Source organism: Suillus bovinus (genome assembly GCF_016758785.1).
Source record: "Suillus bovinus strain UH-Sbo-P2 chromosome Unknown EDB93scaffold_1, whole genome shotgun sequence".
NCBI lineage: Eukaryota > Fungi > Basidiomycota > Agaricomycetes > Boletales > Suillaceae > Suillus > Suillus bovinus.
In genome coordinates, this window is record NW_024542057.1 from 1,394,694 (window position 1) to 1,409,373 (window position 14,680).

The following is a 14,680-nucleotide window of genomic DNA, read 5'->3' on the forward strand; positions in this document are numbered from 1 at the left end:
CATCGACATCAAATTCAGCTACAATTGCAGGAACGGGAAGCTGAGAGGATCAATAGAGAGGCTCAATGGCGACATGAGGAAGCTCTTCACCTGCAGCGGCAAGAAGCTGAGAGGATCCAAAGACAGGCTCAATTGCAGCAGCAAGAAGCTGAGAGGCTTCAGAGACTGGCACTATTGCAGCAGCAGGAGGCTCTTCACCTGCAGCAGCAAGAAGCTCAGAGGATCCAAGGACTGGCACAATTGCAGCAGCAGGAGGCTCTTCATCTACAGCTGCAAGAAGCTCAGAGAATCCAGAGACTGGATCAACATGCTTTTGAAATGCAGCAGCATGAAGAGGAGGAGTGCCTAGAAGAGGCATTACGTGAATACAATGATCCTACTTCTCAAGAAAATCACAAAGCTGATGAAGAAAGGAGAAGAGCTCAAGAGGTTCAACAACGTGAGGAGCATGAGGCAGAGGATCAAGAAGTTATCAACCACATTATTCCTATCCCTGATGGAGCTCAACCATACAGGGAGCCTATAAATATCCATAATCTTGGTCCTCTTAATGTAGAGTGCACCAAGTGCCATGCATTGCACTTTGCATCTGAAAGACTCTCAAAATCCTCCCTACAGAATCCAAAATTCAGTACATGCTGCTTGGAGGGTAAAGTTGTCCTCCTGCCCTTTCCACCATGGCCACCAGAACTGCAGCACACTTATACTGACAGGACATTTGTCTCCAATATTTGGCAGTACAACAGCGCTCTTGCATTCACATCGGTGTAAAGAGTAGATCCGGGCTGGGCTCTACTGAATGTGAGTCCCTAGTCCTGAGAGATGTGAGTATGCTTCGTCCCAAGAGACAACCTAAGAACTACCTTGATAATGCAAGGGAAGTCTTATACAGTTAGAGAGTAGACAAGATATTGGAAGAAAACCTCTTTAATGCTTGTCCGTAGTTCCAAGACTACTTCCGAAGTACTGAGAAGCTTGTCCGATGCGACCGATGGTAGTCCAAGGCTGCGAAAGTGTTGTCCGAAGTAGCACGATGCCTTCTGAGGCTTGCGAAGGCTGTCCGAAGGTCTATATATGTCGGTGTGTCGATGTGTCGGTATGTTGGTGCGTCAAATAACAGTATAAGACTTTGCACAACATCTGAAGGTTGGAACAATGCTAATCTATCGGGACTCAAGAATAAACGAAGTGCGGAATTGGCAGCAGTCTAGCCAGACAATTGTTCCGAATGAACAAGGATTGATTGCGCAGTTTACAATTATACTGAGGTGACTCTACTAATTACTACTCGAAGTATGGGAAGTGAAGTGTCCTATCAGTAGTCAGCGAGCAAGATTATATCCTACTTCCGTGAGAGGCCGGAATCCATAGGCAAAACTAGTAGCGAGATAAGCAAGTCTGAACCTATGTAATAAGCCGCGAGGCGTGCAAGAATGCAAGTATACATGTAATAAGCCGCAATGCATACTGCTTATACGTATTCCAAGGCTCCCGACAGGATGCCGATGGGATTGTTATCCATGTAGCACTAAGACGTAGTCAACATATAGTTAGAATAAAGGAAAACGCACCAGCAAAGTCAAAAGGACGAGGATAGGACATGGTATGGTAACTATGCGAGGTTCAGACGGGTCTCGGAACACGAGAACTGCCTGCGGAAGGTTCGGACAAGTGGGCGCGGCCTTCGGAAGGTCAGGGGAGGTTGGGAAATGGTATGAACATAGGTATTGGATTGCCTGGTTTCGAGCCCAGCACCACGACCATCGTTACATCAGTCAGTGTCGATATCGAGGATAGAGCCCTCCAAGGCTCTGGCCCCAATGCTTTTTGTATTCATGGATCTCTGCATCACCTCATGGGTAGTCTCATACCTCCAGAAGGCATTCAGCCTTCATATGCGCAACTTTATATCTACAATCCCAAGGAAGCCACCAACATTTGCGCCACTCGACCTGGAAATGAAGGTCTTGATTGCGGCATCCTCAGAGAACTCCATGACATGCTGTATTGAATCAATCCCTATGCCGCTCTTTACAAGCAGGCCTATCAGGTCATGCGAGAGAAGCCTCCAGAGCAGCACACGGATGTTTGTGCACGCATTCACTTCCAGCAAGGCACAGATGGTCAAAGATATAATGTTCCCACTGCCAATGAAATTGCTGTGATCATTCCTGGAGATGGATCTGAGCAGGTATCCAAAAAACGGGACATCATCTTGCGGCTTCAAGGAGGTCGACTCCAGCATATAAGTCAGCTCAGCCATGCATACTCCCCACTTCACTATGTCCTTCTCTTTCCATCTGGAGAGGAGGGCTGGCACCTTGGAATACCTCTGATTCTCCCCCCAAATACCTGCATGGTTGCAAAGAATGTCACTCAGCTGTTGTACTATGCCTATCAACTTCATCCACGCCCTGTTCCCATCTATCACAACAACATCTTTCGCAGTGGAAGATTGTTCCAGCAGTATATCGTCGACACTTGGGCCTCCATCGAACAGAGCAATTTGAACTGGATCAGGAGAAACCAAGAGCAGCTAAGGGCGGACTGCTATCAAGGCTTAGCAGATAATGTTCGCAACGAGGGTGTAGATGATCTGGCTCAGACAGGTCACTCCATCATTCTTCCCTCCTCTCACACAGGGAGCCCTCAATATATGCATCAGCTGCTTCAAGACTCCTTAGCCATTTGCTGTGCCTGCAAAAAGTCAGATCTCTTCCTGACGATGACCGCCAATGGAAGTTGGCCTGAAATCACAGAGAATCTCCTTCCTGGTAATGATTCTTATTTTATGTGTTGTGTATGACTTTGTGCTGATAATTTCTTATATAGGTCAGAGCGCTGTGGACCGCCCAGACTTGGTGGCTTGGGTTTTCTACCAGAAGCAGCAAGCACTGCTGAAGAAGGTTCACAAGGGCTACTATGGGAAGGTTGCTGGATTGGTGTACACCATCGAATATCAAAAGCGGGGCCTGCCTCACATGCACCTTCTGTTACGACTTGGATGGTATCTGTTGGCGACGCTCAAACAGAGCGTGTGTCGTCAACGGTCGGGGACGTCCTTGGGCTAGCCCAAGGTTAGGGGTCTTACTTGGCGAGGCTTCGGCAAGTAAGATTTGACGCCTATGTCCAAATCGGGTAGCTTATGTCAAGCGGGTGCGAGACGATACGCTATATCGGCCAAGACTTACGACACCCGAAGGTTAATCGTAAGATCATCATTAATTAGAAGGACAGAAGTCCGACTAGTTAACAGGGGCTTTGCTCGTCGACGAAGTTGATGAGTAAAGGTCGAGACTATAGGCTTATCCGCAAAGAGCAGATAAGAAGATAGAATATAGACTGCTGGCGAGGCAGAAAGGATCACTCCGGTAAGAGTAGGAGGTCAAGAACCAAGTAGATTCAAGTTAGGGAATATAGTACATGGTAGCGAGTTTATATAGAGGACAGGAAGCGTATTAGTGGGTGATAACTCGTACTACCAAGAGAGGTAACTGGTAAAGGGGATAACCATAAAAGGAAGGCACGTTCGAGGTGAGACACGAGTGAATCCTGAACGTGCAGATAAGAAGGTAAGTCAATAGTCAGAATAAGAAGTGAAACGCGCAGGGGCACGATCGTGCAGCTGCAGAGCTAAGTATAAGTTGCATGTGCGACTGCGCACCAAGTCAGAGATCAAGAAAGGGAAAAGGGCAAAGGGGATGCGTCGTGCATCATATCATAGGTTACCGTCCGGATGGTAAGGGCAAAGGGACTGTCCACAGGATCAGTCGGGTGGAGGAATGGAGCATGGGTATGCTTCGTCAGCAAAAGGATCTGGCCAGATGTACTGGCTTTGCTGAAGCGACAGATAGAGAGCGAAAGGGAATGCGAGGATGACAAGGATGACCAGGGTGAGGTCGGGGTAAGGGTATGATGCAAGGGCTGATACGAGGAGGATTAGGAGAAAAATGGTAGGGGCCCAAGCATCTAGATGTTCTTGTAACACCTTCTCATCTTCCTGGAGCCAGATTATAAGATCCATACCACTGAGCAAATTGACTCCTTCATCTCCACTCAGATTCCTGACAGGAACATCCATCCTCAGCTCTATCAGGTTGTGGAAAAATACATGCTGCATGGCCCTTGCAGTCCGCAGCGTTGCATAGAGAATTTGCAGTGCAAAAAGCACTTTCCAAAAACATTCTGTCCCCAGACCCTGATGAAGGATGATGGCTATCCCGAGTATGCGAGACCTGACAATGGTTGCACCATCCAAAAGAACAACATCATCTTCACCAACAAGGATGTTGTTCCACACCCCCCCAAACTGCTGGTGGAATTCAACTGCCACATCAATCTTGAGGTCTGTGCCTCTATCAAATCTGTCAAATACATCCACAAGTACATTTATAAGGGAAACAACCGCGCTACGTTGGAGATGAGAGGAGCGGCAGATGAGGTCAAATCATATCTGGACTTGAGATATATCAGCTCTACCGAGGCTGCATGGTGCATCTTCAAATTTTCGATGCATCTCGAATGGCCCTCTGTCTACCATTTGCCGGTCCACCTCAAAAATGAACAGATAGTGTTCTATGACCCCGAGGATGATGCTGAGGAAGTCCTTGAGCACGCAGAAGTGGAAGATACTTGCCTCACTGGATGGTTCAAAGCCAATGCCAATGAGAACTTGGTGGCAGCTGGAGCCCACAACAGCCTCTATCAGAATTTCCCCTCAAATTCATTTGGAGCAAAGGTGCATGGAAGATATGGGAGCAAGGAATGGCAATTGGAAGAATGTATGCTGCTGCGCCCAGCTCCAGAGAGCGCTTCTATCTGAGATTGCTTTTGACTGTAGTGAAAGGTATGATGTCTAAGACAATTTTTATCAATTAAGCTCACCATAATTTCAAGGGGCTACCTCCTTTGAACGCCTTCGGACACATGATGAGACTCTCTATGAGACTTTCAAGGAAGCGCGTCGGCACAGGGGTCTGCTTGATGACGATTACGAATGGATCCAGTGCTTGCGGGATGCCTCTCATATGTACACAGGAAATCACATGTGCAATCTCTTTGCCATCATCCTGCTGCACTGCAACCCTACCAGCCCTGATGATCTTTGGAACTGCTTCAAGGAAAATCTCTGCAATGATCTGCGTCACCACCTCACTCATGCACCGTTCAACATGCCTGACCCCACGGAGGAACAGGTACATGACTATGGTCTTCATCTCATTGATGGCGTGCTCCGCAAAAATGGCAAGTCTTTGGAAGCAATTCCTCAAATGCCAGTAGCTTGAATGGCAGAAAGATGGGGGGCCATGGAGGGCAACCAGCTCATCACTGAGCAGCATCAGTATGACCCGCAGGAGCTTCAGCAGATAGTGGATGAAGGAGTCCCTTTGCTTAATGTCGAGCAGAGGGTGGTCTATAATGCTGTGGTCAAGGATGCAATGAATCCTAATCAGCAAAGACCTGGACATGCATACTTTGTCCATAGCGCAGGGGGATGCGGCAAGACATATCTCTGCAAACTCATTGCTTCAAAACTCCGTGCTGAAGGAAAGATTGTCCTCTGTGTCTCCTCTGGAATTGCTTCCCTCCTCCTACCAGGCGGACGTATGGCTCATTTGCAATTCAAAATCCCCATTCCCATTAATGAGGACAGCACATGCAACATCAAACAAGGAGATGTCATCCATGAGCTTCTCAACGAGACCTTCCTCATCATCTGCGATGAAATTCCGATGCTCCATTGTCATATTCTGGAGTGCCTTGACCGCACGTTGCGTGATCTTCTAAACAAAGAGGCTGATTTTGGGGGAATAACCGTGCTCTTTGGCGGGGACTTTAGACAGACCCTGCCAGTGGTGACCCATGGATCCAGGGAGCAGATAGTGAGTGCTACCCTTTGCAGATCTCAACTCTGGCAAAAGCTTCGTATCTTCCACCTCAAGAGAAATATGCAGCTTGGTCAAGACCCCACCTCTGATGAATTTGCAAGGTGGCTCCTTGAAATTGGAGCTGGCGAGGGCACAAATGAAGATGGAACTGTGACCCTCCTTATTCATATGTGCTGCCCCAACAATGATGTCCAGTCTCTCATCAACACCCTATACTCTCCAGTTCTGCTCCCTGGGCAGCCTGCAGTGGATGATTCCTTCTTCCTGGAACGCACCATCCTCTCTGCAAAGAACACTGATGTGGATGAGATCAACACCACCATTCTTGAATCATTCCCTGGAGATAAAGCAGTCTTCACCAGTGCAGACTCGGTCTCTGAGAGGGAATATGATTACATTCCCACAGAGTTCCTTCATACCCTCACCCCATCAGGCTTCCCTTTGCACAAATTGGAGGTCAAAAAAGGTGTTCCCCTGATGCTGTTGCACAACTTGAACCCCTCCGAGGGCCTCTATAATGGAACTCGCATGATCCTGCTGTCTTGGACCATTCGCGTCCTCAAGTGTCGCATTCTTAGAGATGGAGTCAATGAAGCTTGCCAAGATGATCAGGACACAGTCCTAATCCCTCACATGACCCTGGATGCCACATCTGAAGATAACCCCATTCCTCTCAAGTGTCGCCAATTCCCCATTCGTGTCACATTTGCTATGATCATCAACAAGGCACAAGGTCAAAGTGTCAAGTGGGTTGGGCTTAATTTGTGGACTCCTGTGTTCAGCCATGGACAGCTCTATGTTGCATTATCTCGCTGCACTCACCCAGATAGAGTGTTTGCTATTTTTCCTGAGAATGAAGAGGGCTCAAAGACAACGAATGTAGTGTATACAGAAGTGCTTAGAAGAATTATGATTCCTGTTAGATGATTGATGTACATATGATGTACTTTTATATAGAGAACTGACTTGGATGTGATGTATCATGTAGTTTTAGTTGTGCCGAAATGCTGCTCAAAAATGTAATTGTTTTCAAAATCCACTATGATCATTAGTAAGGCAAAGTGCCGCAGGCACCTTGCAAAGGAGCCCAAAGCGCTCCTTTGCCTTGCTGTGCCTTTGGCACAGCAAGTATTCAAGGTCAAGACTTAAGACACCCAAAGTAGGATGAAGCCAAAGGCCAGGAAGCCAAAAAAGAGCGCAAAGCACTCTTTTTTTGCTTCCTGTGCCGAAGGCACAACGGGTGTGTGCTAGTCTATAAAGTCAACAGGAGGACAGGAGGGTTCAATATGTCTAATCCCATTAATTGTAATATATCATGCTCAACTCAATGAATACAATATAATTTATTTCAAGATCTAAAATAATGATTATTAAAACACCCAAAGGTAGGATGAAGCCGAAGGCCAGGAAGCCAACAAAGAGCGCTTCGCGCTCTTTTTGCTTCCTGTGCCGAAGGCACAACGGGTGTGTGCTAGTCAAGACGAACAAATAGCAAATTTTCTCAGTCTTTTCAGACGCGCGTTAAGTGCACCTCTTGCTCCACACTATTGCTGGTCGACATATGGACGCGCTCCCGGAAAGCAATTAAAGTCATGCTGGTTCGTATGCTGATAGTAGATTCGCACGGCGAACACAGGGCAGCATAATCATCCATATATTTGATACAGTATAGCATTTTGATGATTTGCACTTTGCGGGTATAATAGATCATATATTTCATAGACGATCCTCCGACTAGAATCTCTCTACTTCTTAGACTTCCACTGGCTTGCCGTGAGCCAACACGTATAATGCTTCTTTGTCCCCGGACTCGTCCACGAGAGCACGCAACATACCCTGTTTATTTTGCAATAGCTCCCATGGGCTGCCAAATTCGACCTGTATAGCTTGGTTGGTATGGAAACACGATACAAGATGAGATACTCACAAGTTTACCGGCATCGAGGACCATCTATCAAACAGATCGTAAGTCCTCAGTACATGATAGCCCAATTTCAAACACGCACAATTTTGTCAGCATCGATGATCGTCTGCAGCCGATGTGCAACGATAATCTGAGTCACGTTATTTAGCTCGTTGCGAAGAGAAGATTGGATGGCAGAATCGGTCTTGTAATCTGCAAAGAATTATAGCATGATAAAAATTCACAACGCGCAAGGTACACACCAATAGCGGAGGTTGCCTCATCCAATATAAGCAGTTTGCTTCCGCGGACCATAGCTCTAGCCAGGGCTAAGATTTGGCGTTGACCAACTGATAGATTCGTTCCCCCGCTTGCGATCACACTGTCTAATGTTAACCTCCCGTCCTCGGACTCGTCTTGAACGGAAGAGAGTCCAGAGGCGCGTAAGGCATCGTAAAGCACCGCATCATCGTGCTGATCGAAGAGATCCAAGTTCTGACGGAGTGTTCCGCTTAGGAGCTCGGGCTACGCGGGATGAAACGTATCAGCAACATGAACGAGCAACGGCACAAGGAACGTACAATTTGAGGTATGATGGTCACGCTGGACCGCAGGGCATTCAAATTGATCCCACTTGTCGGAATTCCATCATAATAAACGTTGCCTTCTGTGAAAATGCAGCGAAGGAGCGAAAGGGTCAAGGAACTCTTCGGGGCAGTCAATATAAGTCAAGGTAGATGACGCAAACAAGCATCACCTTTCCGCTTCCAGTTCGCCCCACTAAATTTGGATTAGCTATTGAATTGAAAGTGGAAGTAAGCTCGCGACATACCGATACCAACGCGTTCACCTGATTTGATGTGGAAAGACAGGTCCTGCAAAACTTTCGGTCCATCCTGCAAGCGATGATTAGGTAGAATACGAAGACATGATCTAATACTCACCGATGAATAGCGAGCCGACAGATTTTCTACGCGAAGATCACCGCTTGCAGGCCAGTACGCAGGCGGCTGACCGCCTTCGGTAGGCTTGGGCTCCTGTTCGATCTTGATATAACTATCGATCCGTTCCAGACTATTTCACGTAAGTAACAACCGGAAACATTTTGTGTCTGTGCTCACCTGTTGCCTACAAAAATCAATTAGACACAGAAGGAGTTATGTGAGAAAGTAGCTTACCGCTGACTTCCACTTCGTTGAGGATGCGAACCCACCAAAGGATCATGGAACTGAAACCGACTACAAGGTGTGAGCGAAATCCGCAATGGGCACACCGTGTAGATAGGATTTACCTGCCATGTTGAGGGAGAACCCAATGTTGGATGCTTCATGGACTCCGCGACCGTACACAAGATAAGCTGCAAGGGCGGCCGAGAATCCACCACCGATAGCATCAATACGGACACAAACCCAACTGAGAACATCCGTTAGCGACCAGTCGCTCCGCAACCAACACAAACGAACCGATTTAAGTTATAGAACATGCGCGCTGATTTAGTGTAGCGGTCGATGCGATTAAGAGATTCTTCTTTAAATGCCTGCTCTGCACCGTACGCGCGAATCGATGCTGTTTAATGACTGAGCTGGCATATCATAAAAGCCTGGTGTTCGCTTACTAAGTCCTGCAATAGCAGCCCCGAAGTGACCAAGGACTGGTGCTTTCGCGTTGCTCATCTCTCGCTTGACTGATAGTTGAGCTTTCATGTAGATACGGCCGATCCATCCACCTAGCAAGCCGATAAAGAGACCAGGCACGAAGAAGACAGGAGTCATCACTACAACGGCTCCGAGTTTCACGATCATAGTCACAGAAAGTTCAACAACCCAACCAATTCCCTGCGCAAACGGACCATCAACTAGATGGCCTATTAGTGAATGTTGACCATCTAGAAGCAAGCGACTGACCGGCTCTTATGTCCTGTGTGCACCGGGTGATAACTCGAGATGTAGGTGTCGTGTCTAACCACCTGTCCAATAATGAATGTACGCTTGACTGAAAAATCCAGAGAACATACCTTAGCGTTGTTCCAAGCACAGATTGAACGAGTTTCTTGTGAATGGTTCGTGACGCCCGCATTGAACCCCAATAGTACATGTAATATCCAATCGAATACATGAGACAGCCAGAGAGCGTAAGTAAGGCATATCCAGAGAGATAGCTTACAATAAAGGTGAGTAACAAATTCACGAATAACAACTACTCTTACAATTTGATATTGACCTCTGAGGGTAGATGATGTTCGTATTGAGATGCCCAGTACCCAAGGAACCAGGTTTGCACAGTGCTGGTGAAGTCCGTCAACCCTATCAGACCCACGAACGCGACCCAGAATAAGATAGGATAGTTTCCCCCCAAGCCGGTCAAGTAGAGCTTGACTGGAACGCAACATCAACAAGGCACCAAGAACTATGGAAGAAGAAACCAACAAGCTGGCCAGGAAACATGGCCCTCGGCAATTTCCTCAGACATCACTAACCTGCCGTCGGACTTGGCCTTCGGTTCTTCTGGGGTGCCCACGACCTGGGCATCTTCAATGAGGACTTCCTGTTCTTTAGTCATTTCGGCTGCAAGCTTGTCGTCCTTTGCGATGGCCTCTGATATCGATCCATGGCTGACAATCCGTCCGTTGGAACCCATAGACACGACGAAGTGCGCTATAGAACTCGCCATAGCAACGTTATGTGTCTGCACCGCCTCAGAAAAGGGGTAGTCAAAAGTAACCTATTGCACGTACCACAAGGATGATTGTTCGATCTTTGACCAGATCCCCTGCGAAACACTTATCTATAATCCACTTGGACGTGTGGACATCCAGAGCGGCCAAAACCTGTTTGTGTCCACTCACTAATAGTTCAGAATAGAGACAGAATGACCAACATCATCAAGCAGCAGTATGTTTGCCGAAGAATAGATAGCTCTTGCAAGGGTAATTCGTGCCTAACATGTTTCAGCGGCCGCATGCCCATTTGTGAAGAATGCGATTACCTTCTGACCGCCACTTTCAATACGAAGTCAGACTTGTGACAAACAAAAGCTTGTTGAACTTACCTTAGCGTAAGACCCTTTTCTCCAACTTCTGTTTGGTCACCCGCTTCGAACAAAGTCAGGTCACGCTCCAAAGCACACTGGTACAAGACTGCACTCATACATTTCAACAAACATTCACAAGAAACGCAACTGAATATTCACCTTTCTTGTATCGAATCTCGTCATAGGGCGCGCCAAAAATGACGTTGGCCTGAGAGCTACTTTAGCGTGTGAATAACTGCTTTTGCAATGTTACGTACCCGAATGGTTTCATTCTGGACCCAGGACTCTTGCGCGGCATAGGCTACACCACCTTTGCGAGGCAGGTTAAACCAAGATGTTGGACCAGACGGCGTGAAATGCATTTCACCTGGGCAATGGATTAGAAACATCTGAGAGAAGGTCCGGCAATTACTCACCGAGCAAAGCCATAAGCATTGATGTCTTCCCAGAACCTGTCGGTCCGACGACAAGGTTGATACGACCGTGTTGGAAGTACATCTCACCATCGATGCGAAGCCTGAACTTGCGCTTCGACGGTGTTAGCGATCCATGACATTCACTAGACCATGCAAAGACAGCGTCTCTGAAGCCGACGAGGTCAGATTCTTCTTCTGACTGGACAAAGAGCCGGACTCTGTCGTCGTCTTGCTCTGCATGGGCATCCAATAGTTCTGTGTCAGTCAGGAAACTGTTGACACGGTCCAGTGATACTTTGGCTGGAGAGTATCGTTTGTCAGTGATTTTGAAGCAAACAAAATAATTACCTTGAGTAAATCTTGGAACGGAAAAGAACACCATGCCCAACTGGTCTCTCAGGATGTCAAAAACTGTCAGAGGAGCAACACCAGTTACTCTAAAGAAGTGAATAATAGTATGAAGCTTACTTGTGATCGACGAAAAAACCTTGGAAGCTGGAATAACTGTCAGTCCAATAAATCACAACACAGCCTATACACTGACCAGTAAGGTTTTGTCCCATGATCAGAGTCTAAGAGAGATGGTCAGAAACTTGTTTTGCGTGTAATCGAATGCAACGTACGAATGTCATGTAAGAAGCCATCATGGTAAACACGGGAATTACGTAACTATATGTGTCAGTTTTCGTTGCCACACCAGTTAACATGGTAGACGTACTTCAAGATGTTGTTCAACAGTTCCAAGATCTTCGTCTTCCACGTCCAGACAAGTTCTACTTCTCTTTTCTCGCTGATCCTTGCGTCCAGTTTCTCTTCCCACCCGAAGAGTTTGATCATACGCAGAACATTCATAGCTAGGGAATCGTAAGCACCAGTTCTACACCTACCATTATACTCGACTTACTTTCAGTCACAGTTTGCACCCGGGCATCCGTCTGGAATCACGATAAGCATAGACCGACCAATGAACAAAAGGTCCAACCTTGTGCATTTTCTCTGCTTGTACCTTTTGGATCCTCTGGGCAACGTACCCAGGGAGAGGGAACAATATTAACATAACAGCCAAGCCGGCAAAGGCACTTGGTAGACGGCCATCAGTCAAATCAGACAGTAGTTTGACGACGCTCACCTCCAGCCGAGAATTTCGTACAACAACCAGATGCACATGCCTACTTGAAGTGGCACGTACAACGCTAAATGAAAACACGCATCAGAAAGCACGCGTGCATCAGAGCTAAAGTGTGACTTGCCGACCAAGAGGAAATCTCGTCCATCATTAATATTGTTCAAGTCAGTTGTGACAAGGTTATTAATTTTCCCAACAAGGTTGTCAGCACTCGAATATTGTTTCGGCGAACTGTCCGGTTCTTCTTTGACATTCTGGGACTTGTGTTTGTATTTTTTCGAGGAAGATGTCGATGAAGTCTCAGCACTGGCCTGCAGCGTCTCGTCGCCACTACCATCCGTACTTTCGTCTGCAGCAGCAGTGCTAGATCCAGCTACAGATGCGCTATCTGGTGTAGATGGTGCCGTAGACTCCCCAAGCTTCTTGTCGTCATCGGGAAGCTCAGCTTTCATTCTGATTCGGAGTGCATGCTCGAAGATCAGTTGTGTGAGAATACCCTCCACGCGCACAAGTGTGCGTGTCTAGAAAGCCTATGAGGGTGATGTCTAGTTATCAAACGATCGCACCCACCGCAATGTAAATATACCATTGCCATGCCAAGGAACCTACAAGTGGTCCGAAGAACAGCCAGGATATCCAGACCCATGGACGGACCACAGCACGCTCGCCTTTCGTTTCGACATAACTAAGAAAATCGCGTGACAGATGGCAGGAAATGTGGTAACCAAACCACTTACAGCAAAAGTTGATTGATTCCAATTGGAGCGGCTAGTTTTGCCAGTACCTGTCATAGGGGAACTGTCGGACATAGTCATGGGTAAGAGAAATTGCATACCTGGAGAACAATCATAATAGATAAAACTAAATACTCGATGCAAAACGTTTTCATCAGGCCAAAAAAGATATGTCGCCTCCGGCTCCCAGAGAAGGGGTCAAGATGCTGCAACGATTATCAACTCACCTCCTACGACAGGAATATCATATACTTACGGGAAAACTCTTCTTTTTGAGGTTCCTGGAATAATCATGGTCGGCCAGCGGGGGAAGTTCTTCGTGCGACAGGTGGGAAACTCGATACGCCTTGAATACAATGGGGTCCAACCAGGTATAGAAAGTCATAGACAGCCAAGAAGAAGTTTGCTCGGGGTGAGGATTTTCAGCGGGGTTCTTTAAAAATAAAATGATGTGAGCATCGGTGATGAAAGATCTATTGAATATGACATACCGCAAGGTCTACTGGAACGTATTGTCTCGGGCTCACGAGAGGGAATACGATACTTGACAAAAAAAGAATAGTCACTTTCGCCCACAATAAGCTCCCTTCTTTAATATCCTTAGGTTGTTTATGGAATGTGATAAGGGGCCAGAGATCCCGGTATGCAAACACCGCAAAGACTGCAAAAAGAAGAGTAGCCAAGTGATTGGACACCAGCCTGCTCCATCGGGGTTTCGTTGTAACTGAAATGAGCCCGAGAATGGATGCATAAGCCTGGAGGGAATAAGCGAATGGCAAAACGAATAACTACAAATCACCAACAGCAGTCATGCACATGGCGAATTGCAACCATTCAGCGCGAGAGAACGGAATGTAGCCATCCGAAGGACGGGGCCTGCGATGCTTTCCTTTGGACAGTTTATTAGCCCCGGTTGTGTGTTCTTCACGTTCCTCTAATATGAAAGAGGCCAATGACAATCCCAGAAACGCAAGACAACCGATAAATCTTGCAAACTTGTGTGCAAAAATGACCCAACCACCATGTTGGGAGATAAACACTTTAGCCTCGGAGAAAAATCCATCAGCTATAGTAGGTTCATCAAAGAAAACGCTGGGCTCTTCCTCAGTTTTAGGAGGTAGGAAATACGACCAAAGCTTTTGGACCGGCTTAGATAGCATCATTAAATGTAGCAAGAGAAGAAGCGCGGATGCAGCGGCAAAATATGCTGGAATCATGAGTGTGCTAGACCACACTCTGAGAATCGAGGGTGTTAGAAACTTCAGGCATCAGTTTGTAATATAATACTCACGCATTCACATTGCCATGACTTATTAGTCCCCACTCGAGATACTGAAAGGCGTCAGACTTCAAGACGACCTGCCATGATGGCACAGTAGGATCGGTAAACCGACTCCAGAGCGACATTTCCTGGGAGACGGGCTTGATCAAGTTGCGCAGTAGAAGCTAAAGCGGACCTGGCGGAAATCAACAGCTTTATAACGGGCACGTAATTAGGATGTCCACATGGTTCAACAGTTGTGGTCGTGCGAATTTCAATTTATCATGCCAAACAGTACCGAGGGTCCTTGTGTATCCCTGTT

At 47.0% G+C, this 14,680-nt stretch overlaps 2 protein-coding genes across 2 annotated transcripts; both read right to left on the bottom strand.

The window, feature by feature from the left end:
• Positions 1–49: 49 nt before the first annotated feature.
• Positions 50–573, bottom strand: EDB93DRAFT_1244870 (uncharacterized protein; the record flags this gene model as incomplete). The annotated part of the gene is made up of 2 exons (XM_041452255.1): positions 50–345; positions 381–573. The coding sequence occupies 2 exons, from the start codon at positions 571–573 to the stop codon at positions 50–52; spliced, it is 489 nt and encodes a 162-aa protein (XP_041313864.1).
• Positions 574–7,342: 6,769 nt separating this feature from the next.
• Positions 7,343–14,613, bottom strand: EDB93DRAFT_1113551 (uncharacterized protein). Its single transcript, XM_041448199.1, has 37 exons — positions 14,389–14,613; positions 13,901–14,333; positions 13,589–13,852; positions 13,354–13,530; positions 13,199–13,303; positions 13,101–13,147; positions 12,934–13,048; positions 12,488–12,884; positions 12,367–12,430; positions 12,220–12,316; positions 12,142–12,172; positions 11,956–12,091; positions 11,861–11,906; positions 11,778–11,809; positions 11,586–11,674; positions 11,238–11,537; positions 11,079–11,188; positions 10,981–11,029; positions 10,840–10,927; positions 10,669–10,708; positions 10,526–10,618; positions 10,218–10,476; positions 9,998–10,166; positions 9,806–9,949; positions 9,696–9,757; positions 9,407–9,646; positions 9,255–9,357; positions 9,083–9,204; positions 8,939–9,029; positions 8,736–8,865; positions 8,624–8,687; positions 8,549–8,571; positions 8,373–8,498; positions 8,055–8,316; positions 7,895–8,004; positions 7,816–7,839; positions 7,343–7,766 (listed from the first exon to the last, which is right to left on the bottom strand). The coding sequence occupies exons 1-37, from the start codon at positions 14,502–14,504 to the stop codon at positions 7,641–7,643; spliced, it is 4,884 nt and encodes a 1,627-aa protein (XP_041313865.1). The 5' UTR covers positions 14,505–14,613; the 3' UTR covers positions 7,343–7,640.
• Positions 14,614–14,680: the final 67 nt, after the last annotated feature.

What these genes read in the sequence shown, in the direction of transcription:
- EDB93DRAFT_1113551 (XM_041448199.1), bottom strand. Translation starts at nt 14,504, where the DNA reads ATGTCGCTCTGGAGTCGGTTTACCGATCCTACTGTGCCATCATGGCAG. An exon ending in CTATTATGATTGTTCTCCAG is followed by an intron (nt 13,148 to 13,198) that starts GTATGCAATTTC and finishes CCCCTATGACAG; the next exon opens with GTACTGGCAAAACTAGCCGC. An exon ending in TGTCGGCTCGCTATTCATCG is followed by an intron (nt 8,688 to 8,735) that starts GTGAGTATTAGA and finishes CATCGCTTGCAG; the next exon opens with GATGGACCGAAAGTTTTGCA.